At 41.0% G+C, this 26241-nt stretch overlaps 1 protein-coding gene across 2 annotated transcripts in view; it reads left to right on the forward strand.

Moving 5' to 3' along the window:
- The first annotated feature begins 232 nt into the window (after positions 1 to 232).
- SULT4A1 (sulfotransferase family 4A member 1) overlaps positions 233 to 26241 on the forward strand; it is a 31285-nt gene continuing 5276 nt past the window's right edge. The window contains exons 1-6 of one of the 2 annotated variants that reach the window (XM_074590917.1): positions 233 to 641; positions 18458 to 18588; positions 20001 to 20081; positions 20209 to 20335; positions 23591 to 23685; positions 25136 to 25274. In XM_074590917.1, the coding sequence (XP_074447018.1) occupies positions 473 to 641; positions 18458 to 18588; positions 20001 to 20081; positions 20209 to 20335; positions 23591 to 23685; positions 25136 to 25274 (742 nt within the window). In that variant the 5' untranslated portion in view covers positions 233 to 472. The remainder of the gene's footprint in view (positions 642 to 18457; positions 18589 to 20000; positions 20082 to 20208; positions 20336 to 23590; positions 23686 to 25135; positions 25275 to 26241) is intronic. The other variant, XM_074590927.1, reaches the window with a different exon arrangement.

Consider the following 26241-nt stretch of genomic DNA (forward strand, 5'->3'; position numbering starts at 1 on the left):
CTCATCCGCACACCTCCCCCAGCCACTCTCTGCCCTCTTTGAGGCCGGGCCTTGGCAATGGAACAGTGCCCGGGGCCGCTGCCGCAGCACGGAGGGCTGAGCTCTGAGGAGAAAGCGGGGAAGGCAGGTCCTCCCTGTGCGTGAGGCGGCCCGCCCGGCGGGGAGAGGGGCTGAGGGGAGGGGAGGACAGCCGGCTGTCCTCCCCTCCCCTCAGCCCCTCTCCCCGCCGGGCGGGCGCTGCGGCGGGCCGACCGTTACCGGCCGACTGTTACCGGCCGTTGGCGCCGCGCGCTGCGGGTGCCGCGCATGACATCACCCGGCGCGGCGTTACGCGGCCTCCCCCCCCACTCCGCCCCGTTCCCGGTGCGTGCGTGGGGGCGTGCCGGGGCTACCGCGTCGCGCCCGCCGCTCGCCCGCCGGAACGCACACCTCGCCCCTTCCTTCCCCGCCGCCGCCCCCGGCAGGGAAGAGGATGGCGGAAAGCGAGGCCGAGACCCCCAGCACGCCGGGGGAGTTCGAGAGCAAGTACTTCGAGTACAATGGGGTGCGGCTGCCGCCCTTCTGCCGGGGCAAGATGGAGGAGATCGCCAATTTCCCGGTGAGGGACAGCGACGTCTGGATTGTCACCTACCCCAAATCAGGTAGGCGGGCACCCTCCCCTTTCTTCCCTCCTTCCCCCCGCCCTTCCCTCCCCCGCCGGGGCTGGGGCTGGCGCTGGGGAGTTGGCGGGGGCGGCCTCTCCTCTCCCCCCTCCTCGCTGACGGGGCAGCTGGCACCGGGAGAGGCGAGAGGCACCCCCTCGGTCCCGGCCCCGCGGCCGCCTTCCCCGCCCGGCGGGCGGTGCGCCCCCGCGGAAGGCCGGGGCGAGGCCTGCACCCTCCCCTCTGCGGAGAGGGGCTGCCCTTCAGGCCGGTGGCTCCTGGAGGCCCTCCGAGCTGAGGGCACTTGCTCGGCGCGGGTGGGGCGTGCAGCTCCCTGGCCTTGTGGCTACCCACTGAGTTTAGATACGAGTCAGCGCCAGGCGCTGCTGCTGGTGGCGGCCGGTGCCAGCCAGCTGAACTGCTCGGGGGTAAAGATGCTGCTCCAGGCAAGGGAGATCTCGCTCAGCGTACGTGTAGAAAAGCGGGAACGTATGTAGCGTGCATACAGATTTCTAATGTGACATACAGGTTTGCTGTCAGCTCCGCAGAGCGCCGTATTATGCTCCCGAGGAGGCCGCCCAGATCGTTCTGGGAGAACATGTGCTCAAAAGTACGCTCTCGCTGCACTGCCTAAATTACCAGAAATATCTCCTGTTTGCAGGATAAGTGTGCGTTTCTCCAGAAAATGCGTCGTTTGGCCGCTTTATACCTTTCGGATGTCTGTTTTTAATACCCTGTGTCTCAGTTTCTTATCCTCTCCGTTTCCAAGCGAAAAGGTTCAAACAGAATTAACATGGATAAAATGCTGCCTGCAGAGAGGCAGACAATATGGTAGCTTTGTAACGCACCTGATAAAACCAGAAGTGAGCAGGGGTGGGTAGACTCTTTCTTGAGTGACTTTTTTCCGGGCAATAAGATGATCTTTTTCTAGAAAATTCAAAGTCCACTGGAGATAGCAGATATTAGCTCTGTAAATACCCTTGTAAAATGATGCTTCAGTATTGTAGGTTTCTAACTTACTTCATTGTTTTTTGTATGAACGGTGAACATCTTTCTATTTCTTGGTGTGCAGCTTCAAACACACGCTTTCTACAATGCAGCATCTATTACGTTGTCATTTCTCAAGCAGTTTCAAGTATTTGTGGTTTTTCGGCTGTTGAAGACGGGCTAGAGCTTGATAGATGCATACATTAGATAAGGGATAGTATGTAGATGGATGGCCCCTAAAATGCTAGGATTAGGAGCAGATAGCTGCATCTTTATTGTTCTTTTAAACTGTTTTCTTAAAGATTCATAGCATGCAGCAAGAACACTCTTTAATTCTTTCACTTTTAAGATTTCAGTTTTGTGAATCTGGGTTTACAATGTTCCTGTGTTAGTACAGCACCCCAACTTCATATTGGTGGATCGTTAAATATGCTCAGCTAACTTCTGTTTCCAGCAGCCAGGCACAATATAACTAATATGTCATCTGGCAATAGCTTAGTTTTGATGGCTATACAGTTGGCCGTGTAAAGCCAGCTTGCATAATCGTATTTAAATTTGCTATTATTTTGTGAGAATAGCAAAATCATATTAAGTCTCTTGGGGCCCCCACTGAGGCCAGTGACAGGGAACTGTGCACTTACAAAGTTAGTGGCAGTGTGTACTACAAGGGGATTTACTATCAGGCACTGTGGAAGAAGGAAGGGGAAGATTGAGAACTGGGGCGCCAAAACTAAAGGTACAGTGTTGTGTGTGGAAGAGCTGGGGGGATCAGCTTTGGGATCAAAATAGGTGCCGTAGCATTTTACTTAGCAGGAGAGAGAATACATAGATCTCGAGGAGTCTGATGTCCTTGTCATGGGAGTAGGCTCTAGATAATAAAAATGTCTGCAAGGTCCAGCTTTAGGTGGCCTGAAGTCTACTGAGACTCTTGGAACTTGTTTTGTCAGCTCATCCTATGTGGCTTACAGCTCAGTACCTTGTTTAGGGCTGGGGAATCAATTATCAAAGGGGTCTGCTGGCTATAGACAGGCATATCAGTAGAAATTAGGGTGCTTTAATATGGTTCCTATTGATTTAGCGAAGGTCATGCAGGAAGTCTACAGTAAAGCCAGAAATGGAATCCAGAACCCCAAGGTCCTCTGCATTACCTTAACTACAACTTCGTCTTCCCGTCTATCAGTAGCATTGACAAAGATTTTTCTGCTTACTGGAGCTAATCAGAATTTTCATAATGTTGCTGTAATCAAAAAAGTAAGTTTACAAAGCAGATTTCATACACAAAATGTAATTATTTGGGGTGAAATACTTTGGCTCACTTGTAATCTATAAAGATAAAACGTGGTTGGGGTCACTTGGCTAGCTTCTGTTAATAAATTATGTTTGAACAAAATAGCAAGCATGTTTTTGACGACAGAATTTTAGGAAAAGAAAAATGCACCAATGTCAGATAGGTTAAATGGAAAACTTTTTTGTTGTTCTTCAGGAAATCAGTTGTGTTCAGCGTTTCACCAGCTCCCCATCTGCTCAAACTGTGGAAAACATACAAACAAGGCCTTCTGCTGGATGTGTGAGAGGCCGGAGCTTCTAGTTCTTACTGAGCCCTATGTTACAATCTAATAGCAGAAGGCTCCATCAGTGGCTGTTGACCATATGTTGGTTTATCTAGTGAAGAAAATACACAAGTGGCTTATAGGGTTGGGGCTGGTTCAGTAATGCTAGGGACTGATGAAGTGGTATGTGTGCCATTTTGAAGACGTGATACTCTGCAAGACCAGACAATACAAGTCTAAACATATGAAATGAAGATAGTGCTTGGAAATAGTTACAGATATTGGTAAATTGGGAGTGACCCCAGAAAAAGCTCGTCCAATAATGGTAGAAAATTGAATATGTTAGTGGCTTTACTGGGAATAATGTAATAAGCCTAATGGAAAATGAATCTGCTTTAATGTGATTTCCACTGATGGATACCTAAAAACTGATACTCCTTATATCTTGAATTATTCTTAACACCTGTGTCCAATCAATGGTAACAGCTTTTGGGAGCTGCTGGACTAGGAGAAGCTTATGCCTGAAACCCAGAGACTCCTTTAGACATGTAAATATGTGAATGTGCATATACGCTTATGCATGTGTATATAGTAGAACTGTAATTACAGAAAACCTTTTTATCATGGTGCATAATTTAAAGTCAGGTGTACTACTACTCTTGAAATGAAATCACAAGTTTCATCTTTCATGTAACTGTAGTACAGAATGGGTAGGCTGAATGGGAGGCAATGAGATTTACAGTAGCTGCCAATGTAAAATGGAATACCGTTCTCTATAGCATTAAATAATAGGAGCTCATGCAACAGATTGCTTTACAGATAAGACACAAATGCAACGTTTATAGGAAATACTGTGCTTCTGTCACAGCTTTCCTTGAACCCTCTCATACGGTGGGCTTTTTGTATCCTTCTCGAAAATTAAAATTCTTCTCTATGAACTTAAATTACAGAATTAATAAGCAAATTCTTTCATGGTATTCCCTCAGTCACCATGCCAAGAGCTAGATTAGCTGTCTGTTAAGGTCAACAGTTTCAGTAGAATTAAATCAGTCCCTAAAGTATAGTATTGAGTCCAGGTTAACTTAGTATTTTGCTGTGTCTTATGATACTAACCCCTGACTGTACATGATCTGTCCATTTGCTTTAGTCTCAAGTGGTGTGCAGTAGCTCTCTTAATACCATCTTGTATCTGTTCTGAATGAATGTGCGTTTTGCATTCTTGGGTCAAAGCCCACAAATTAATGCCTTTTGCAAAATTGGTAATTTGAGAAAGTGAGCTATTTACGTTAATAATGAAGCTGTCTCTCCCATGTTGATTATTTTGCCAAATAATTTTGTGTGGGAAAATGTCAGTTGTTGGGCAAATACCAGCTTCAAGTCCAGAATTCTTGTGTTTAGTGCCCAGCAACAGGTCAGAAGAGCAAGTGCTGGATATGGCCTCTACCTGTCTGGGTGTGTTAGTTTTTTTATAGGTCACATTCTGGATTTTCCTTGCAGCACTGGATTTTTATAACTACCTATTAGCTTGTAGGGAATATGATGGCTGACTCTAGGCCTTTGGCTTAATGAAGTGCCAACAGTGAATTTGCAGATCAGTTCAAGAACAGTTTTCCTTTGTGTACCTTCATTGAATTCTCCTCTTTCAAATTCTTTAACACTTACTTCCAGTGTTGTATGAAATCAAGCAGAGAAAGTTAAATTGAGTTGTCCATTATTTTGTTTGCTTAAAAGATTCTGTACGTACCGAAGAAGGTCATACTTCTCAGTGTATCTGTTGGTAAAGTGCATTGCATGCGCTATGAGTTTTCTGTCACCTCCTGTGTGCCTCTCCCACTGCGTGCATACCACTCTCTTATCCTCTGCTATTTCCAGCACTCCTGAATCAAACACCACCTCTTGCTGGAACACCTGTATGCCCTAGTCCCTTCCCTGACTGATGGGAGGAGCTCTGTTCATCATGTCTTTCCCCATTCTCTGCCACCTGTCAGGTGCTCTGTCTGCATCCTTCTATGGTCCGTTTCCCTTGTACCATAATTCCTGTTACTCTTTTCATGCCAGGGACACTATGTCCCCCAGGTTTTTATTCTGTTATGGGGAAACAGTTTTTTGGTCCATTGACCATTACTGTAGTGGCAATCAGCTGCTGGGCTGTGAACCAGATACAGAGGGTATCATGTAAACCCCACTTTTCTTGTGTGATTCTTCACTAAAATTAATAGACTTCTGCTCATGAACATCTAGAATGTTCTTCGAATCAGACTCAGCACTCAAAAGTTACTACACTCAGGCGATGGGATACTTGAACCATTGGGGATGTAGACACATGTAGTTTTTCTTTGTCTGTGAAAATGATTAAAGGATTTCTTCCCTCTGACTTCTTCCCCTCAACCTTCCAATCGGTCTTGGTTGTCTGTGGGACCATTTTATAAAAACATATTGGCAAAATGTCTTGATTTAAGAAATATATCACAAAGAAAATGTGCCAAATGACTATCCCTTGTGTGAAATCTTGCTTTGTTTGTCTTGTGCAATCCTATACTTCACTTTTTCTTCAGACTATAAAATTGTCTTGGCAGGGATGTTGTATTTACCGGCAAGGTTGATTTCTGGTTCTTTATGCATTATTGTACTGCACAATAATACCCTTATTATTCAATATAAAGAGTATTATTGCTTGACTAAGATTACGTGGCTACACATGACCTATGCTTGCAAGATCATCCAGCAGTCTGTGGTCATCCAACCCACCAGCTGACGTATTTGCAGCTACCTGCTGTAGCAATCAGTGAGTAGGTGAAAGGTCTGCACAGAGCTACATTAATTATTATGTCAGGGAATCACTGTGCCTGTGTCCTCTGTTACCTCCCTGTTGGCATACGCCAGTTATGGCTTGGTAAGTTGTACTTTTTCGGTGCCCTGGTTTGCTGCCTAACTGGCTAACATGTACCACTAGCCTCTACATGATGTGACAGACTGGTAAGCCTGAGCACAAGGAATTCGATTCTTCCCACCTACCCAGATAAGCATAGGTCCAACACTGCTGACAGTCAGTCCTGATTTGTGCGGTCATACATGAGAGGAGAATCAGGCTGAAAGGTTGAACAAGGATGTGCCCAAGCTGTGGGAGTTTCTGGGCTGTCAGACACAGTGATGCGAGTCAGCTGTGGTGGATTGCAGAGGTTTGCCCCTGTAATGGCAAGTCTGAGATGGCCTTATCCATTGTAACTAAGGCTCCTCAGGGAACATGCGCATCCACTTGAATGTTTGTGTGTTAAATTACTTGCCTTGCCTTGCCTTAATTTCCAGTGTTCTCATATGGAACTCCTCCCAAGAGTTTGGTTGGTATTATTTTTTAACAACAGTTTTGCAGTTGCAAAAGAGCTAGATTCTGCTATTCTGGATTTATAGTCCTGTTCTTTCTGCAGGATTTTGGTGGCTTGAGCTTAATACATTTTCATTTAAAGAATGAATGCAAATGTTACTGGCCCAGAGGCATGCCTCAAGAAATCATGAGGTTCTCTCAAAAATCTAGAAATTTTTACACCAAATACATTTGGGATTCTTTTCCTTTGACCTCTGTTTTTTGAGGCAATTCTGTGCACGCTTACAGGCTCTTCCCTGTGACCTGGAAAGATAGGAAACCTCTGTTAGTTTCACAAACGTGGATGAACAAGTTAGTTAATGTCTTTAAAAGTGAATATGGTATTTAACTTTTTCTCTTTTACAATAATATCGCAGTTACTTGGTTTGTTTATCTTAAGTAATTTATGAAGCTCAGGTATCGTTCTGTTTTAGTGTGATAATGTGCATCAGTTCTTATACCAGCTGGCCAGAAAGAATGGACTTCTTACACAAACAGAAAGGGAACAGCAAACTGCATTGAGTGATGGAGGTATGCTTTGTGTGATGTCCTTTTAAGGACTGGTGTACGGGGTCCATATTTGAAGCTGATTTCATGCTGTTGGTGACAGAAGTCATGTTCCTTCTACCAATTAGAAGAGTAAATGCTGCTTAAACGCACTCCACTGAGGACCACTCAGGTGCAGAAAATAACACCTGTGGACAAGTGTTTGTAGGGGTTAAGGCCACTGGGTTCCTGTATTTTGTAAGTCCTTTTGAAATGGATCTATCTTTTGTTTTATTTATGTGTAGCTCAAAATACCTTCTGGTATTGACTCAGTCTTAAATACTGGTAGGCAAAGAAATGATAAATAAAAGCGTCAAATAATAAGTAATGGAAGACAATGTTAAGTTTGCCACTGATGCATTTGAGTCCGTTTCAGTGGAAGTAGAATTGAATAGGTCCTTATGTATCTCAAACAGGTAATAAAGGTGGCGAAGAAAAACCTGTTGTTCAGGAAAGCTTGTTTTTGTTATCTAGCTAGCGGTGTTTCTCTCATGAGCCTTTTATCAAACCAGTGAAGAGATGTTACTAGAGACAGAACAATGGTTCAAAAGAGAAAGAATTCTCCAGCTACCTAATAGGTTTCACTAGGTCTTTTGCAAATGTAGCATAATTGCTTCCCTGCTGTGAAGCAGTGCAAAACTCAAGCAACTTGCTTTTTGAAAGCAGGCTCAAGGGGGGAAAAAAAAAAAAAAAAGGAAAAAATCTTTTACCCTGTGTAAAAAGTGTATTCTGGACATATGAAATCACTGTTGTCTGGTTTAGATGATAACAACCTCAAAGAGTGAAGAATTAGAAAATTATGTAAATCAGCCAAACGCAACAGCCAGTCTTTCTCATTTCATGTTAATGTTCATCCTTCATAGTGAAGATATTAATGAAAGCAAGCAAAACGCTTGAATTAGATTAAGCACACATCATTTTTCATTCTTATTATGCAGTCTTTTATTAAATGAAGACTTTTTTCTTGTTAGGTACAGTAGGGATTCATTCACACTATGCTCAGGGAAAGGAACTACCCCCTGTATTGTCCCATCAGTGCTGCTTTAGAAGTGATGCGAGGTTTGGTACGCTGGGCATGTGATAGGACTTTTTGGCTAGAGATTCTGTGACCTTAGGTAAATCATGTAATCTTGTTGTCTACATTTTCCACTGGAGGCATGTGGATGTATTTCTTTACCAGAATTTTTCATGTATAATGCCAAGGCATTCTCTTGGACAAAGGGTGTCACTTACCATCTATATTTTTATAGAGAAACTAGCAAATTATGGTTCAAATTGAATTAAGCATCTAGATATTAAAGCTGAGTACATAGTAATGCTGGTATGTAGGAATGTGTTTGTCCCCTCAGTGGGAGGGAGCAATGAACAGAGGATTAATCAAGTGAAGAACCCGGCATCTTATTACTTTGACCCTGTTCAGGGTTTCTGCAACACCTTGGAGAATCCAGGAAGGTGGGGCACAAGAGCTGAAATAATTATGGTTCTGTATAACAAAGTCTTTTACAGACTCTTACAAAAGAAATAAACCACTTATGTCATGTGTTAATCCTGTAATACACTGCAGATTCAGAAGCAAGAGAAGTGTTTTGCTGTGGGTGCATGCTGACAAAACAGCATGGCAGAGGAAACAATCCATCATTATAACATCTCAGCCAAACTGGGCTGTAGGCGTAGGAAAGCCACTGTGAGGGGAGTGAAGGGGTACTGAGGAGTGTTAGGAAGGAAGCGTATCACGGAGCTGAAAGTGCGTAGGGGAGGTTTAGCTAGTCAAGTCTGAGGCAGTGACTGAGATAATAAAGGATAAAAAGTAAAAGGAAGAGCACTGCAGAAGCAACTGAGGAGGGATTTTTGTCAGTAAAGGCCAAAATCCATCTTTAATTTAAAAAATGCAAGCTGATTTCACATGCCTTAACCCACCTGCTTTTTATAGTGCAGGATGTAAAGGCCATCATCCCTTATAAGGCTGCAAGTTCTAGATGGTGTATAACGACATTAGATCACCATATGAAATATAGATAATGGTGCTGAATTAGCCCTTCACTGCATTCACTGCATGAGTAATAAATTCATCTAAGCCAACAAAATGAGACAAGCGTGAAGCAGGTGAGATGGGAATCCTGTTCAGAAGACACACACTGACTATACGTGCAGCAGCCCAGATTTGGCAGTATGTTGGCTGTTTGCAGTGCAAGGCAATCATAAACTGTTAACCATCCAGTTAAAAGCCTGTTTGCTGCTGATCAGGGCTACCCAAGTAACACAGAACAGCTACAGGCATTGCTAAAATTGGATTGCTCTGTCCATACATAGCTGAAGTGCACATGAATAATGATCAATGTCAGTGCTTCTGTTGGATCACCAGAGCTTTCTATCAGAAATAGAATGTTCTCTTCAAGGATTTTGCTGCAATACTGAGAAAACCCATGATGATATAGATTGGCCGATTGCCTTTTATACTCCCAATTAGATCTATTTCCATTTCTAATTCTGAAGAGCCACAACAGAAATAGAGTAGAAATGACTGTAGTTTGCCTAAAACTCCAATTCAGCTGGCAGAGGGAATGACTGTGTGCTAAATATGAGTCGTGGCACAGGTACCTTGCAAAGACTGTTTTTGTTTAGGGCAGCTATAATTTGAAGGGGATTCTGTTTGAAATAAAATGCTTTACTCCCCGATCTTAGACAACCAAGACAACCAATAGCTGACTAAACAGGCTGCATAGTTTCATGGATAGTAAAGAGTGTTTCTTGAAATTCTGAAACAAAAATATGCTGCTTTTTTTCATCATGCATAACTCTTAACTGCAGTTGTTTTGCATTATACTATTTGTGTGCTGCCTTCTTGCAATTTAACCACCTAATATATGCAAATGCACATTAACGTGTAGGCAGGTTTTGCCTGACAATTTTCCTGGAAGGGATTGAAACTGGGGCATAGCATTGCATTTTGAGTAGTGACAGACATCCTCTGAAACAGGCTTACCATATGGGGAGAGGAACATGTTCACAGCAAAGGGTATGAGAACTGCCTCAACACAGGTTTCTAATACAGGTGCCCTGTTGTCCCCTGCTTTCTCATCCTATTTCAATCATCAGAGCTCTCTACAAGTCTCTGCGTTTAGCCACAGACCATATTACGACTCTGTAGAACAGAACACAGAAAGTGATATAGTTGTCCTAGAAATCAGTGGCGCTAAGGGTCATTGTGCACTTTTCTTCAACATAATGGAGTCCTTGAGAGTGATTTTAAAAAAAAAAAAAAAAAAGCTTGTGATTACAGCAAAGTTCTTCTCTGCATTGCTATCCTTGGTACAGTGTTGTGTCACCGGTATGAAAATGAAGGGAAATTAGACACAGTGGGGGGACTTTCTATTGGAGATGAAGTAAGCTCCTGCTGGGGTAATGTGTGATGCAATTTGGGCGTGTTTTTGATATGGACTCTAAAAGGTCGGGAGAATAGGACTGCCAGAGGAAGCAGGAAGGAAGTATGTAATTGAGGTAAGATTAGGGTAAGGGTGTGAACCTTCTTATGTATGCTCTAGAGAGGAGGTGAGGTTTGAAAATTTGCTAATGCACCTTTTGCCCATTGCTGTGAGGAGGTACCATTGTTAGTTTACATGGCCAAAGTTTGTCAGACATTTTTCAGGTGTTTGATACAGAATCTACCCTGTAGCATATATTAACCAATAAAAGTACTCTTCGCCTGTGAATTACTGTCCTGTTGGCCAGCCCTTTGGTGTGACTGCATGATCCTATGTGCTTGCCCTATTGTCATGCAAGGCATGGTGTCTCTGAATTGGGTCATGAGGATGCCCATCCGAGGGAGGAGCCTGGGGAAAGAAGATAACAACTGAATATACTGAGTTGACCCAGTGAACCTTGAATAAGTGTGGTAAAGGTGAAAAGGGATGTCATTCTGTCAGAGAGTTGGTAAGGGAGCAAGCAAGTTTATCTGTTATCTTTTTGTGTTCCTGACATGTTACACTATACATTTTTTTCTTTTTGTTTTAGCATGATAGCTGTCGTGCTGTCTTGTACCATGGGAGCATGTTTGGTGACTAGAAATTGAAAGAGAGAAATAATCTAAGGGTATGGGTTGATGTCTTCTTTTAAAAGCATCTGCACTAGTGCAGGTTGTTAGCGTCCTTAGCCTGCTGTTTTTCATTTCTCTTAAAGAACCACACGCAGAGTATTTTGAGTGGATGCATTCTAGTTTGTCCCAGTCAAAATTTACTAGGTGAGCTGATACCAAAAATAGAAACTCCTTAAGCTAATTTGGCTGATTTAATTTTAAGTGAATTTGAGTAACTACACACAAACTGCTCCATTGGTGGTGACATCTGGTGCAGACATGATGAGCATCCATAGACATGGGCATATTTTACTAGCCCAGCTAAGGCTTAAAGAGAAGAGTAAAATACTTTCCACTTTGAATGTCTGGTACCAAGAAATATCAGTTACCAGCCAATATCAGCTGTCAGTGAAGGACCTCTAAAAAAATCTGGGACACCTAGATATGATGAAATGATGGATGTAGAGACAAGCATGAAGACACAAATCACGACTCATCAATCAGAAGGCAAATAACGACAAACTCGTGGCTTGTTGTTTTCAATCCCTAGGTTTTGAGCAATCTGTGGACCTGACTCATAGTTCTTAGAGCTGTTTGTATACTACTTACCTGTCCTTGCTGTGGTGCATATGAAGATATTGTGGCTTATTAAGAGGCATAGAAAGCAAACACTTTTTGCCTCAGCTGTCCTCAGCAAGAGGCCTTTGCCTTGTGCCTGCTGGGACAGATTGGGGTAGCCATGGGTTAGATGCAATGTGTATGTGACTCCTGAGCTATTTTTCTTTTGGTCTCATAAAGTCTAAAGTAGGCATCATAGACAATCCGGTTATCTGCTTCACCGTGGCTACACTAGTAAACTAGTACACCAGACAGAGGCTCCCACAGGCTGTCATCCATGTGATTTTCTTGCTAGCACATTCCCTGACAGTTTTGCTCTCCCCGAGACAGTGCATTCCTCAGCATAGTGTAGGAGGTAGCTGGAGCCAGAGACTGTTCCCAGGAGGCTGTGGATGAGGCTGCCTTGTTTTGGGAAATCGATCTGTGTGGATGTGGGTTCGGCTGTCCCATGTGTCCTCCCTGAGAACAGGCCCTGGTGTGTTTTATTTACTAGTGTCGCTCCAGCTTTAGGATCCAGCATGCCCAAAAGTGTCAGTAGGCCTTTTTCTCCAAACTGCTTCTGTTGGTGTTAGGTGTGCAACACACTGCATCACCCGCCTTGCTGTATGGAAGTGGAGATGCCTCAACAGTCAGTGCCTGGTCTGAGATGCACTGTGGTACATTCTACACTTTTCATCCTGTCCTCTGTCAAGTAGTTACTGTGCTAATGTAAGGGAGAATTAGGACTCAGGCCATTTTTTAAAAATAGTACTAATGCATTAGCTGAAAATAACGCTGTTTTGTAATCAGTTCATTAAAGCAGTGCTTTAGGATACTGTTTACATAATAGCAATAATTCTGTGGATAATAAATGTATGTAAACAGTTCAGTGACAGCTTTTTTACCAAACAGAAAGTACACTTTAGTCCTAAATAGAATACAGTTTTCATAGTTTGCCGTTTACAGCCTCTGGTGAAACACATTGGAAACACAACTTGGACCTAATGGACCCATGTCTGCATTCTCTGATGTAAGTTTAGTGAAAGACGAACAGAACTTAGCTTGTTCGTTTTGTTTTAAAAGCCAGGAGCTTCAAGTGGAAAAATAAACTGATTTAATAAGTCTAAAAATCCAAGACTCTGCTTACTGAATGTTACTGGAAATCATGCAGTTATCAGTTGTTTTAAATCCAATCTTATTTAAGCTGTTACCATCAATTTCAGAAGATCTGGATTCAGTTTCCTCATGTTCCACAGAGTCCCTTGACAGGTCGCTATTGACCTTAGGGGCATTTAGGCCATGTAAAAGGAATATTAATCTTACAAGGATGAGTATTCAGTTCTTTCTGAAAATCGTGCCCTCTAATGCATATTTAATTGGTCAGTCAAAAATATTGGCAATGTAACATCACAATTTCAGCCTTCTTTCTGAATCCTGAGTCTCATCTAGGAACAGAAGAATGGGAAAAATACGCTATCAAAGTATATACATGATTTTTATTATTAAAACCCTAATTGATAATGAAAATCCCTAACCTTAAGCCAGTTGGAATTCCAAGATGTAGGAGAACTTGAACATACAGAGTTTAAGAGATCTTTTTATGGTTTGGAAATTGTTTTCTTCTAATGGAAAAATCTAATTTTCCCTCCACTATCGTAGGGTGAAGATGAATCTGTCATACTTACCTGCAGATATATACTGAAATTGGTGAAAGGGCAGTGAGCTTGCAGGCAATTAGAACTACGTGGGGAAGCGCTTTACAGCACTTGCTAGGCCAATCTGACAACTTTAGCAGCCCTCATTTTTAATGAGTACTTACCTCTATCAGTGCTATAAAAAAAATCTAAGTCATAATGGGTCCATTGCATTGTATTAGGTGAAACTTGATCAAGCATTGGTAGATCAAACCAAGTGCAACTAATTGGGAGCGATAGAAGACTGTTAATACAAACATTAGTATTTCTTTTTTTTTTTTTTCATGTGGTTTCCAAACAAGGGGCAAATAAAAGGACTATACCAAAGACCTTTGCATCCTTAAGCTCCAGGTTTGTCCCATGTTAGCTGATACAGAGGGGAGAAAATGGAAATAAACTATATTAGAAGCCATGTAGGGAAGCAAAATTTCACAGGAAATTTTATGGTTTTATATCTGCCACTTCCCTTTGAACAAATCTATGCAGTTCAGTAACTGCATGGGAGTGTGCCAGTGGCCAGAAAGTAGTGAGGGGAGCCAGAAAACCGCTGCACTAACGGATGTTTCTCCTTCCTACAGAGACTAAATTTGATGTCAAAAGGCATCTAATGCATAGAAGCAGAAAGGAGTAGCTGTGGTGTTTCAAAGTTTTGGCTGTCTTGTTCTGCTGTCTGGCTGCTGCAGCAGCAGTTACACTTACTGATAAGCAGAGACAGTATGGCCATGAACTGACTTTGCTATTGTTGCTGAAGCATTGGCTATGAAAAAGGGGTACAAATGAAGAGTCCCCAGTCATCAATAGGGGCTGCTGTTGGTGTGATAGGATTTTTAATGAGTCCTGATTTCTGTGCATCATTAGGCATCACAGAAAAAGCGCAGCCCAACTAGCACACTTCCAAACTGCTGTGACTGGGCTGCTTTTGTACATGCTGCTATGCAGAGTAGAAATGCAGGTTCACAGATAATTTGAAGGGCTCTCCTAAAAACCTGCGAATTCTGGCAGTAGCTTATCACAGCTGTTTCCCATCCCGTCTCTTTCCAGATATTGTGTGATAAACTGGAACACTCTGTTTTCTCCTGAGGCGTTGTATTGACATAACAGAAGAACTTGTCAGGGGAGAACATTTCTCAGGTACAGTGCATTGAAGCTCCATTTTAGTTGGAAATGGATAAACATAAATAAATTCCTCATCTGTTTTGGCAATGTGACCTTGGAGGTAGCAGGGCCAGCAGTCTTCCTCCAGGATAAAATGTGGATCTACTGCAGTTGGAGGAAGGAACAGTAGAATTGCTGGGTACTTATGAATGTTGCATCTCCTGCCTTATGCCCAAAGGCTGACAGATTAATCCTCTTTGTCAGTGATTGTTTACTCTGTGTACCATCCCAAGTGAGGCATGCATGTACGTGCACATGTATTCAGCAACACAAGGAGAAAATGACATAAAATACTAGAGATGCTCAAGATCCAGTGATTGTCTCCAAGAAAAACCTTTGCTTCATATGCATATGTGCTATATTTTCCACTTTATGACCTAATCCTTTAATTTCACGTGAAAAGTGAGTAACCCTCAAGCAACAATAAATGGTTATTGGCAGCCAGGCCAGAAATCTAGGGAGTATAAAGGTAAGTTCTGCACCTTTTTTTTTCTGTAGCTTCCTTCATTTTTTTTCTTCTCTCCGACAAGTATCATCATTGTCCCTTTTACTAAGAAAGTTTCTGTGGCATTTAGATGTGGCCAAATTTTGTGATAGATGGGGATTATCAGAGGTTATTCCCATAATCTCCTTTGAAAATCTCAGTTTCAGCAATTTACTCTAGCTTCCACCCATAAAATGTTGATTTTTGCACATCTCCGCAGACATCAGGTTAAGTCAGTTGGTTCAAATTGGGGGCTACAGCAGAAGACTCACATTCACCTCCCACAGTGGTAAATTTAATAAATTCTGCTAGCTCCAGTCTAGTTTTAAGCCTCTGATCACATGCATAGGTACAGTACCCCAGTTTGTTTGGCTTTCCAGCCAGCTGGTGTTCCCAAGGGCTAGGAAATCTTGCCCTAGCAACTAGGTCTGGAATTTGGACTGCTATTTGTCTATTGCTAGGTTAAACCATCATTTCTAAACCAAAAGAACATTCAGCTCTGCTATCTGCAATTTAACTTGAGTTGTTTTTAATCCTAATAGAGATTTGAGGAGGTTATATATAGACAGATAAAGGCTTTTAGCTATTTTTTTATTTAAAAAAAAATAAGCATGTGGTGTTTTAGTTGTTTGTTTGGGTTTTTTTTAAACAGATCAGGTTGATGGTAATTTTATATATGGGGCTTTTCGGAATATGTGTGTGGCATAAATGATAATTGATTAAGGGTGACAAGTTTAAAAGTCACAGTTCCCTCAGAAGTTAAATCTCTAGTTTTCATTTGCATTAAGACCCTGAAAATCCTAAGCAGAGTAACTTGAGTGTTAATAAGGAAGAAAATCAGGCTAATATAGTGGGTGACAAAATGCGAAAACTAGTACAGAGATCATGGGTGGGAGAATTCAGGATCAGTGGTCCTACTGCAGGTGCAGGGAGGAGAAATTCTAATCTGCTGGATGGCCAGAAGCCAGACATCTAAACTGTCAGCTTGCAAACCTCCCCTTTGTAGAAGAGACATTGCAGAAATACTGCTTGCTGTGTGAATTGGAATAGGATGCTGGAATATGTGCAGCACTACATACATAACTACAGTAATTTGCTTATGTCCATTCTAATAATTAGCACTGAGGTTCACAGATATAAAGCGCTGTTTTAAAGAACCTGTACTTGATGGAGATTTTTAATTTTCTGGCCTGTGTACCTGCCATGTGCCCAGCAGTACTCTAATGAATCGCTGGTTTTGGTGGAAGCACATTTAGATGAAGACTTCCAAGCTTCCAAAGGCCCACTTCCTTCTGAATTGGAACCCTTCTTCCCCATGCCTCCTACATTAATATGTCATTTTCTATCTCTGCAGTGTTCCATGGATCTGCTAGCAATCAAGCTGAGTCTAGCGCATAGCCATGGGTCTGAGCAGAACTAGGTAAGGCCATGGGGGCTGTGCTTCCTGGCCCTCACCTCCTACTTATTTGGTGGACTTTGTGGAGACCTGGTAGGGAACATGCTGCTCTCCTGAAGTTTCAGCATAGATCTGTCTCAACACTCTCACCCTTTTGTATTCAGAGGCACAATGGAGATAGATTCTTTTTGCCTAGAGAGCAGCTGAGTAACAAAATTAGAATGTCCTGGTGGTGTTGTTTATCCCCGTGCACTTTTTCCTTTTCCTTTCATGGAACAAGGTTGCCATAATAGCATTTTTCTTTGCAGGCGGAATTGGAAATACAGAAATAAATTATGGAGAACTAGGGTGTCTCCTGTCAGAATAAATATTTAATGCGAAACAAGGGTTGTGCTCATTCAGAGTCACAAGGACTGATACTGAAGTACCGTATGTATGTTAATTTTAATGTATAAAATCTATGCTTGGACTTAAAAATGCAGAGTGAACAGCCTTAAGGGCAAACGTGTATTGTCTGTGACAGCTGTCTCTGTGGGTGATGGTAATGTAAAAGTTTCTTTTTTTACAAGCCATTTTAATTTACTCACCAATCAGTCAGGAAACAGAGGAATCCTAAAGTACTTGCTCTCCAAAGCAGTTCTTGAAGATGTGTGTTCTTTTATGTTGTATCCAGACTGTGTTCACTCTAACCAGCCTCTAAAATACCTTCCTAGCTCAGATTAAAAAAAAAATCCTGAATAATGATTCACTGTTTTTCCTAGTGTTGGAACAACATACAGAATTTGTACAAAATGTGTCTGTTGATGTGTACAATCATGATAGTTAACATGAATTAACTGGTGACTGATACAAGTTACTTGCAACTTTTAAGTTATTTTCAAGTTAAAACATGAATGAAAGGCATGACCTCAGTTTGCTGGTTATCTTTCCAAGGACATGGGATGTTGAGCAGACTTTTGCTTTCTAAAAAGTTCTGGAACAACTACTTGTTTCTTTAGGCAACACGAGAGACAGAATAAATCCTGGTCTCATTTTCCCTTAGTTTTTACAACTCGTAAATAATTGGTCAATCTGTTGCAGTAGCCAGGATACCCCATGCCCGTGCGACTTGTCATCTGAACTGTGGGGTGCCTTCCCTGCTAGCTCACTTTGATCTCTCCTCATGCCGTTCCTCCATCTCACCAAAAGCCCGTACCTTTCTCTTCGTAAGCCTCTGTCAAGTATCTCTGAATGTTTGTTTGCCTGTTTTGCGGGCTTCCTACCTGCCTGAAGGTAAAGTAATTTGAAATAGTTTCCCTGTTCAAACATCTACTTGGAATACCTATTAATTTTCCAAAGTGCAGTCATTAAGGCTATAATATGTAATGGTTGCTTTGTAAATGTCCTTGAACTGGAGAGAGAGATGTAATTGGGGCCTCTAAAGCTTATGACTAACTCGCTATGCATTGATGCGTTCAGTGGTTTATCCAGTCCATAACGTGGAGGTATAAATAGACTCTGAAATCATTGCATAACAGTAGAATTGCCTACAATTTAGAATAGAGGACACTGGCAGTTTCCCAGTATGGCTGCTAATGCATTTAGTGAACTTGGATGATCTCTGTCTGCCTCATTTTTTTCATTTCTAAAATGGAAATAGTAGTATTTGCCTAGCTAGCATTCACAGTGGAAAATCTTTTTTTCAGTGCTTTCCAATTCACAGGTAAAATGAGTGGGAAACAGAAACATTTAAATTATTACTGAAGAAAAATCTCAGGTCTTTTACGTGAAAGGAGATCTTCATGAGTTTAAAATAAAACTAAGGGAGCTTTTTTTTTTTAACTACGTTAAAACAGTAGTTACAGACTTAGCTCAGAGCAGACTATTAAGGACAAAAATTATCATTATTTCTATGTCTAGGTCTCCCTTCCTATGCTTCTGGTTAGATAAGAACTGTAATGCAATGTGTTCTCTTTCATTGTTTGGTTTATGCAGGCACAGGCTTGCTACAGGAAGTGGTGTATCTAGTGAGTCAGGGCGCTGATCCAGATGAGATTGGACTAATGAATATAGATGAACAACTTCCAGTCCTAGAGTACCCTCAGCCTGGTCTGGACATCATCAAGGTACAATTTATTGCAAAGAAACTCACTCAGCATTACGGTATCTTTGTCCTCGGTTCCATGTTTATCACTTCATTTCATCTGTTGTCCTTGTCCTTTTCATCACTGGACTTGCTCAGTTTGTTGGAATGGTTCCGAGTATTATTAGGTTACTTTAAAATTGCTTTTATTAAGCTTTATTATACCCTGTTTAATGCTTTAGGAGATGTTTCTCCGTGTCCTAAATATCCTCACAATGGGTTTCCTGAATAAAAGTTCCAGGTCTCCCTTACTTATGTAAACAGAAGCTGCCCAATTGAGGAAAATTTGCTTTGATCCCTTTCCTCAATTTGCCACAGAGGAACTACAAATAAAGAGGCCTATGAATCTGCAGGCCCACAAGTCTGGATTTACACGTGTAAATCCTTAGAGACCCAGGATCTGTGGATCTACAGACTCTGTAGGTGTAGTTTGAGGAGTTTAGAATATTCTGTGTGAAATGACTTCCACACTATTTAAGAATCGCTTGGAGACTAGTGGCATGGCATATAATTGTGATCTTGTCATTGCTGTAACAGGCGTGTCTTGGAATGATTAGGCAAATTACTGGGCTCCATCCTAGGACGGTTGCAGTGCCTGTTGAATTGAGGTAGCTGAGGCTGGCACAGATGGGTTCAAGCTGCTTCTAGTCCATGACAACTGCAGTATCAGCCTACTTTAGGCTGAGAGCGTTTGCTGGTCAGAGGTTGCTTTTCTTTTTCATCTGTGAGATGCCTAGTCCGATGAGATCTCAGTGCTACCTTGGTGCAAATAAGTGGTGCCAATAGTGAGAGGTTTAGTTTGAGATTACACATTGTTATCTGTACTATGTGCTAGCAACTTGATCCAATAAAGATTTACGCAGTTTTTAACTACTGGAAGATGATTTGTGTCATAAGACGATTTTGTCTCAAATTACAGAAAAATACTCTGTTTGAATGATGTTCACACACTCAGATAAATCTTTTAATTGTTTGAGTATAATTCTGAGGATAAAATAAATTGCGAGAGTAAAATTTTGAATTGAAGAAGTTATGAGTAGGGTTTTCAGCGCTTCTAATCTGGAAGCATCACTGGGAACAAAGTTAGTTTGATACTAGGAAACTTCAACCATGACACTCTCTTCTTGAGAAGGTCCTACAAAGGGAAGTACTTTGAAAACAGAAGGGGGGGAACAACAAAAAACCCCAATACATTATCCAGCCTATTCATGTTTAAAAAACAGATGTAACTCCCTGACCTAGTTTCTAGTTCCAGACCCCTCTTAATTTAAGAAGTGAATTTGTGAATGTGACTCAGTACAGTAGAGGACTTCAAGTATGACGATTCAGGACAGCTCAAGATGTGCCAAAAACTAATGCACAATAAGCAATGTTTCTGTCTGCTTTATATTGTAGGAACTGACATCTCCTCGCCTTATAAAAAGCCACCTACCGTATCGGTTTTTGCCTTCGGACCTCCATAATGGCAATTCAAAGGTAAAAATTAAATGAAGTCATGTTTGTTTAACTATATCAGCAGCAGTTGTTTAAGTGCTTTGGGAAACTTGGGCTGGGGGGAAAGCTTTCAATAAGATGTTTCACTTTTTCTCCCCCCACATCATAGGTAATATACATGGCTCGCAACCCCAAAGACCTGGTGGTGTCTTATTACCAGTTTCACCGCTCCCTAAGGACCATGAGCTACAGAGGAACATTTCAGGAGTTCTGCAGAAGGTTTATGAATGACAAGTGTAAGGAGCTGTTCTCTCTGCACACGCTGTTACACATTTATTTTCATCTCTGCATTCCTTCTGCAAGTACAGAAATGAACTGGATAAAGGTGCATTTGTTTTGCATATAAAGCAAGGAGGTTGCTACAGAGTGCTGCATGGACTTAGATATGTCCATGCAAACTATGGCCATGCATTGTAAATAATTGCCTTATGATATTTGACACCATGGGCTCAGCAACGTTCCACTTAGCTCAGGCAAAACTCTGGTCTACTTTTTTAAAATTCCATTTGCGAGGTACCAGGTGCCTTGTGAAAAGTGACGAATACCAGCATCATTTAACTTCAGTTGTACCTCACTGTTAGCTACTTTGCAGGAGTCTCACTGTTCCTCAAGGGTTGTTTTTTTTTTTTCTGGGAATTCCTTTAATATTTTTATTTCATCCAAAACTTAAGGTTTGTCCCTTGTTAACACAGTTAACACAGAAAAATGTCTAGTTTGCATGAGATTGATCTGGAGTACATCTGTAAATTGAAGTGAACCCCTGTAGGAAGGCAGCTGTGGTGGGCTGCTACTGTCTGAAAAATACAGCTCTGTGCTGAGAATACACAATAACCTGCTTTACAACAACTCCTCAGCTGCTCACCCAGTAACTCCTTCGAGCAAGGGCTGTTTCATGACACACTCACCCCCACTGCGTTCCCAGTCAGGCTGCCTTGCCTTAAGTAGCTCCATTGCACTGGCTCTGTAAACTTACAGGGAGGACAAATCCTATGTTCTCATATAACTGGCTGGCACTAGGCTTTTTGACAATGGATTGCCACACTTTCTAGCTAGGAAGAGAAAAAAAATGTATTGCCTTCTATTTCTTTACAAAATCTTCTCTGTGATGCCTTAATGGGACACTAAGAATTCACCATGTACCTTGTGCTCTGAGAACAGGATCTCCTCTAGATCCAGGGCAGCTTGCTTTCCTTCAACCTGGAATTTGGAGGAGTTGTATAATGCTAAAGGGAAGCAAAAAGTAAAAGCCTACCAGTGGAGGTTATTTAATAGGCCTTAAAAACCTTTGCGGCTTTCTCCTACAAGTTTGTGCAGGGAGGGTAAATGCTCTCCTTCCATTCCAGCACACCTTCAGCTTTTTCTTTTGCATTCCCTCACATTTGTCTGTAGCCCATGATCAGGAACTTCTAGACTGGAGACACATGAAAAGCACATTAGAAGGTCTTCTAATGTACGAGGAAGGTTCTGTACTCTTTTTCATATAAATATCCGAAGAGTTATCTTCATACAGCTGTCTGATGTATCACAACCTCCCAGAGCCAGTAAAACATCACAGCACGTTCAGTGTCCATAATTGTGCAAATGGACTGTTTTGTAATACAGTAAATTTAGCATGTAGCTAAACATTTGCATCTCATGGAAGCAATGCAGCAGCAAAAAAACTTTCATGAGCAAAGTACTGCTAGAGGGAGAAGCACTGAGCCCAAATGACACAATACTATCTTGAAACAAATTCTGTGCATGTTAGCTGTATTGTTTGAAAGCATACAGTTGGATAGGGATTGGTCTTGAGTGTTCTCGTCCTTTGGTATTACCCTCTAAAGCTTAAAGGGGTTTCTTACATAAAGCATAGATAAACTCTGCTAACGTAATCTTAATGGCTCCTTGCCCTGTACCATTAAGAGCAGCTAGGAACACTCTTTGCTTGACTGATGTGTTAGCTTCATGCGTGAATTTATTTAGGCGTGTAGAATGGGAAGAACAAAAATGGAATTTTTGCAATACCTTTATAAAAATTGAAAATGAGTCAGCAGATTAATTTTCTTCTGAAACTGATCTGTTTACCCATTAAAAGTATTCCAGTTACCTAAATTAAACAATTATTTTTCAAAGGGAAAATGTGGCTTCAAAAAACAAAGCTTACAAAGTTTAATATTTTTCTATAGCTGCTTTGCTGAAAAGATAAAATTGACCAAAAAAATACTGGGAATGTGAAAAACTGCTCACCATATTTGCTTAACTCCTGCCTTGATTATCTGAAGTACTTTGTTACCAGTGATAAATTCCCCCAAAGAAATATGCAGGATGCATTTCTCTTTCTGGTAACATTGTCAGCAAAAGACGTTCTCTAGATAATAAATACCAGTGTCTGAACCTCTGCTAGACACATATAAATTGACTGCTATCAGAGTGAATGTGGACTTTTATCAGAGAAGTGAAAAACAAAGGAGGAAAGTTTTGGGGGGAGGGTTAAGGCTTCTAGTAACCGCTGCCTCAGCAGTGCTGGGAGCACAGGCCCTCCCAGCATAGCATGGCAGCTTCTCTTCAAGTCCTAAACCCCAAACAACAGATATGGGAACTGAAGACAAGCTGCTGGTGGCATGCAGGCGGTAGGAGGCATAAGCTTTTCATCATTGGCAACCCTGCACGCTGGGCCTGCTCATGACTTGCGATATATGGGAAGTACCCCATCACATCACTCTTAAGCTTTCAGGAGCGCTCAGCACCTCATGGGCATCTGGTTATACTCTGGATTTATGGTGTAGTTGAGATAACAGATAACAGTATAGCTGAAACTGTGTTGTGGTGTATCTAGAGAAGTTGTGTGGAAGTGTGCAGAAAAAAATAATAGAAGAGAATAGGTCTTAGATTTTGGCGGGGGGCAAAACATGCAGTGATAAATAGAATATTCTGTCAGTACATCCTATGTTTTTTGGGAATGACCATGAAACATTTTTATAGGTCTGTTTCCTCAGTACTTGTTTAATTAAGAAAGGACAATGGTTAGCAATTCTTTGTCTTTAATAGAGGATGCTCTATGGAACTTTCCATGAATGCTGTATCTAGCTTCTAAGTGAAGGAAGCTGCAGTGTGATATGTTAATCGCAGGAATTCACACAGGTTGGAGCCGCTGGAAATTTGCCTTCTGCAAAGCTATCTGTGTAACTTTTATTTTGGCTCAATTTTTGTTCAATAGTCATGTACTTGTCATTAATACTGAGCTCCAAGAGGTCCATCATGAAATATAGTGGCATTTTCAGTTGAACGTTTTATCTTTATGGTAAGTTAGTTCTTTTGAATATTCCAAACTGATAGAAAAACTCTTTTTTAAATTTAGTTCCTTGCTGTGCATGGCAACGGGTCAAAACCAGACACTGGTCTCCTTGGGGCTATGAACCACTCAGTTAATTTATTTTTTTTTTTTTTTCCTTTTTGAAAAGGGCTTAATAACAAAAGTGTTAATTTTCCTCATGCCAATCATGTCTTTGTAGTAGGATATGGTTCGTGGTTTGAACATGTGCAAGAGTTTTGGGAACATCACATGGATGCCAATGTACTTTTTCTGAAGTATGAAGATATGCATAAGGTAGGTTAGATGTAGTGAAAAGGTATTTAAATTATATTTAGCATTGTAGTGTTTAAAATACATAAAGTACAAAATTTGCTTCTTATGCCCATGTTTGGGCTCCCTAAAGTCTGATACCATTTTTTAAACCACTGGCATTCAATAGCTTCTATGGACATCAGCAGTTTCATAAACCTATTAATTTACTCAGGAATCTGCCTGCATCCATAGGCATTGAACCACTCACAAAGAAGGCACACATCTGAACCGTTCAGTGCTTGCTACATTCAGCTCTGGGCATGCATTTGAAAGAAATGTCTTTCTGCATGTGCTGTATCAATGGGGAAAAAAAATTATACCATCAGTGTTTTGCCCTATATATTTGGCATTAATTCTGATTATTTGGTTGCTCTTACTGTCTTCTGTGAAACAATGTTGAAAAAAATTAGGGATGATAGTGTAGCATAAGGTGAAAATAATTATTGGGTCCTTACAGTATACTTAATTCTTAATCAGAAATTTAGTGGAAATACTACATAGAACATTGGTTTCCATTTCCTATTGCAATAATATATTTTTGAGCATTAATGAAAATACTGCAAGATGTTTATTTGATTGGAAAACTAATGCAAACATAGGAAAAACCCATCTCCTATCTCTTAAGCCCACAAAAAGTCAAAATCAGGGTAGAACTCAGTAAAGCTGAGTAAATTATAATTTCGGGTTTACTAAGACTTCTGGTGGAGTGGGATGCTAAATGATGATGTAATGCAATCAGAATAAGTAAAAAAAATTAGTAGAAATTATTTCAGACCCATGGTTTTGAATAATGATGTATTCTTAGCTGTGCTCACTGGTGGATGCTGCTGAAAGCCGGTGGCATGGTATTGGCTTTCTGCTTCCTGATAAACATTGCTATTTTGTCCTTGCAACTCCAGAAGTTTTAGTCATACTGAGGAACCCTGGAGTTTTGGATATATAAATTAATAACTGCTTATTCTCAGATGTCACCTCACTAGATCCTTTCCATCTACCTGAATAAAGTCCCAGAAGCTAACAATGAAGGAAGGGCTGTTCTGACACTTGTAGTCATTTGTTTTATGAAGATCAAAATCAATGTACCTTAATTCTTCCAAAACACACTGATATTCCAAAGTGAACAGTTAAGGGTGCGGTGTTGTCTGAAGTGGGAAGCATCGCAAGTACTTTGGAGTTCCCCGTTCTAATACTTGAATGGTTGAACCTAAATGACCGTGTTCTCTGCCAACCTGTCTTACCCTAATTACTTGGAATGTGTTTATTTTCAGTGAATTGGAAGGTGGCAAAATTTTAAGACAGTGGTGTTTCTACAACTTCTGCATTTGTATTTTTTCACATCAGGATATAACTTATTTTGAAATATTTAAACTAATTTTAAAAAAATAATTTTAAATATTGTAAAATAAACCATTTTTTAAATACTCTCTTACAGGACCTAGCAACAATGGTTGAGCAACTGGTGAGGTTCTTAGGAGTTTCTTATGACAAAGCACAGTTGGAATCCATGGTGGAACATTGCCATCAACTCATTGATCAGTGCTGTAATGCTGAAGCACTTCCCGTTGGCAGGGGTATGTTTAAAACCCACAGTAAAACTCTTATTGTGGAAGTTGCAAAAGGCAACTGACGACTTAGTAATCTACAGGATGTGTTAAGATGTTGGCAAAATATTGCTATGTAAATTGTGGGAGGTAACTTGACTGTTGGTGCAATTTGGGGGTTCATTTGTTCTCAAGTAAAGTTAGGTAGAAGTGACTAAAAAGGATGGAAGCATCCAAGCTGAACAGTGTATATTCAACATCATGCAAACCACTCTGTTAGAGAATCTTTGTCTTACTTCAGTGGATGAGCTGTTCATACTGAGAAGACTGCACTGCTCCTTCTGACCTTTGGCATGTCAAAGCCCACACAATTTCATACAGTTTATTCTGGCCTAAGCCCTTGTGTTTATCAGATTTTCTAGAATAGCAGATAATTCGAATTTGAAGGCATCAAATGACAAGGATCTGTAGTTTTCTTTTTTCTTTTCATTGTCTACCTCAGCTGTTTAAAATGTCTTTAGCTTCTAGATATTTATTCTGGTGAGGTCTTTTCTTTAGGACCCCAAAGTACCCTTTAAACTACTGATACATCTGTCCTTTGATAACATCAAGAAATCAAGTCCTGTCTCAGTCTTCCTTCTGATAAGCATAAAAGAGTGACCTCACTAAGTCTTCCTCTAATTATTTTCTGTAGGCTGCCTTACAGCACTTAACAATTCTTTTTAAAAATGAGGGCGTAGGATTGAGGTGGAGAATTCCTATGTCAGCCTTACATATGCCTTGCCCAGACATAAAATCACTTTATGTGCTGATTTAAACCAGCTTTAACTGTAACTTTCTCTCCCTGTCTCCCTTGTTTGTCCATCCATGGCCACATTAGCGCTTTTTGCTGCAGCATCATACATGAAGCATGTGTCATTTATCATGACCACAAAGTCTTTTCCGAGGAACTAATTTGCAGGTTCTTGTCCCTTACTCAGGGAGCATGACCTGAATA

The sequence above is a fragment of the Larus michahellis genome, chromosome 1 (assembly GCF_964199755.1).
Source record: "Larus michahellis chromosome 1, bLarMic1.1, whole genome shotgun sequence".
NCBI lineage: Eukaryota > Metazoa > Chordata > Aves > Charadriiformes > Laridae > Larus > Larus michahellis.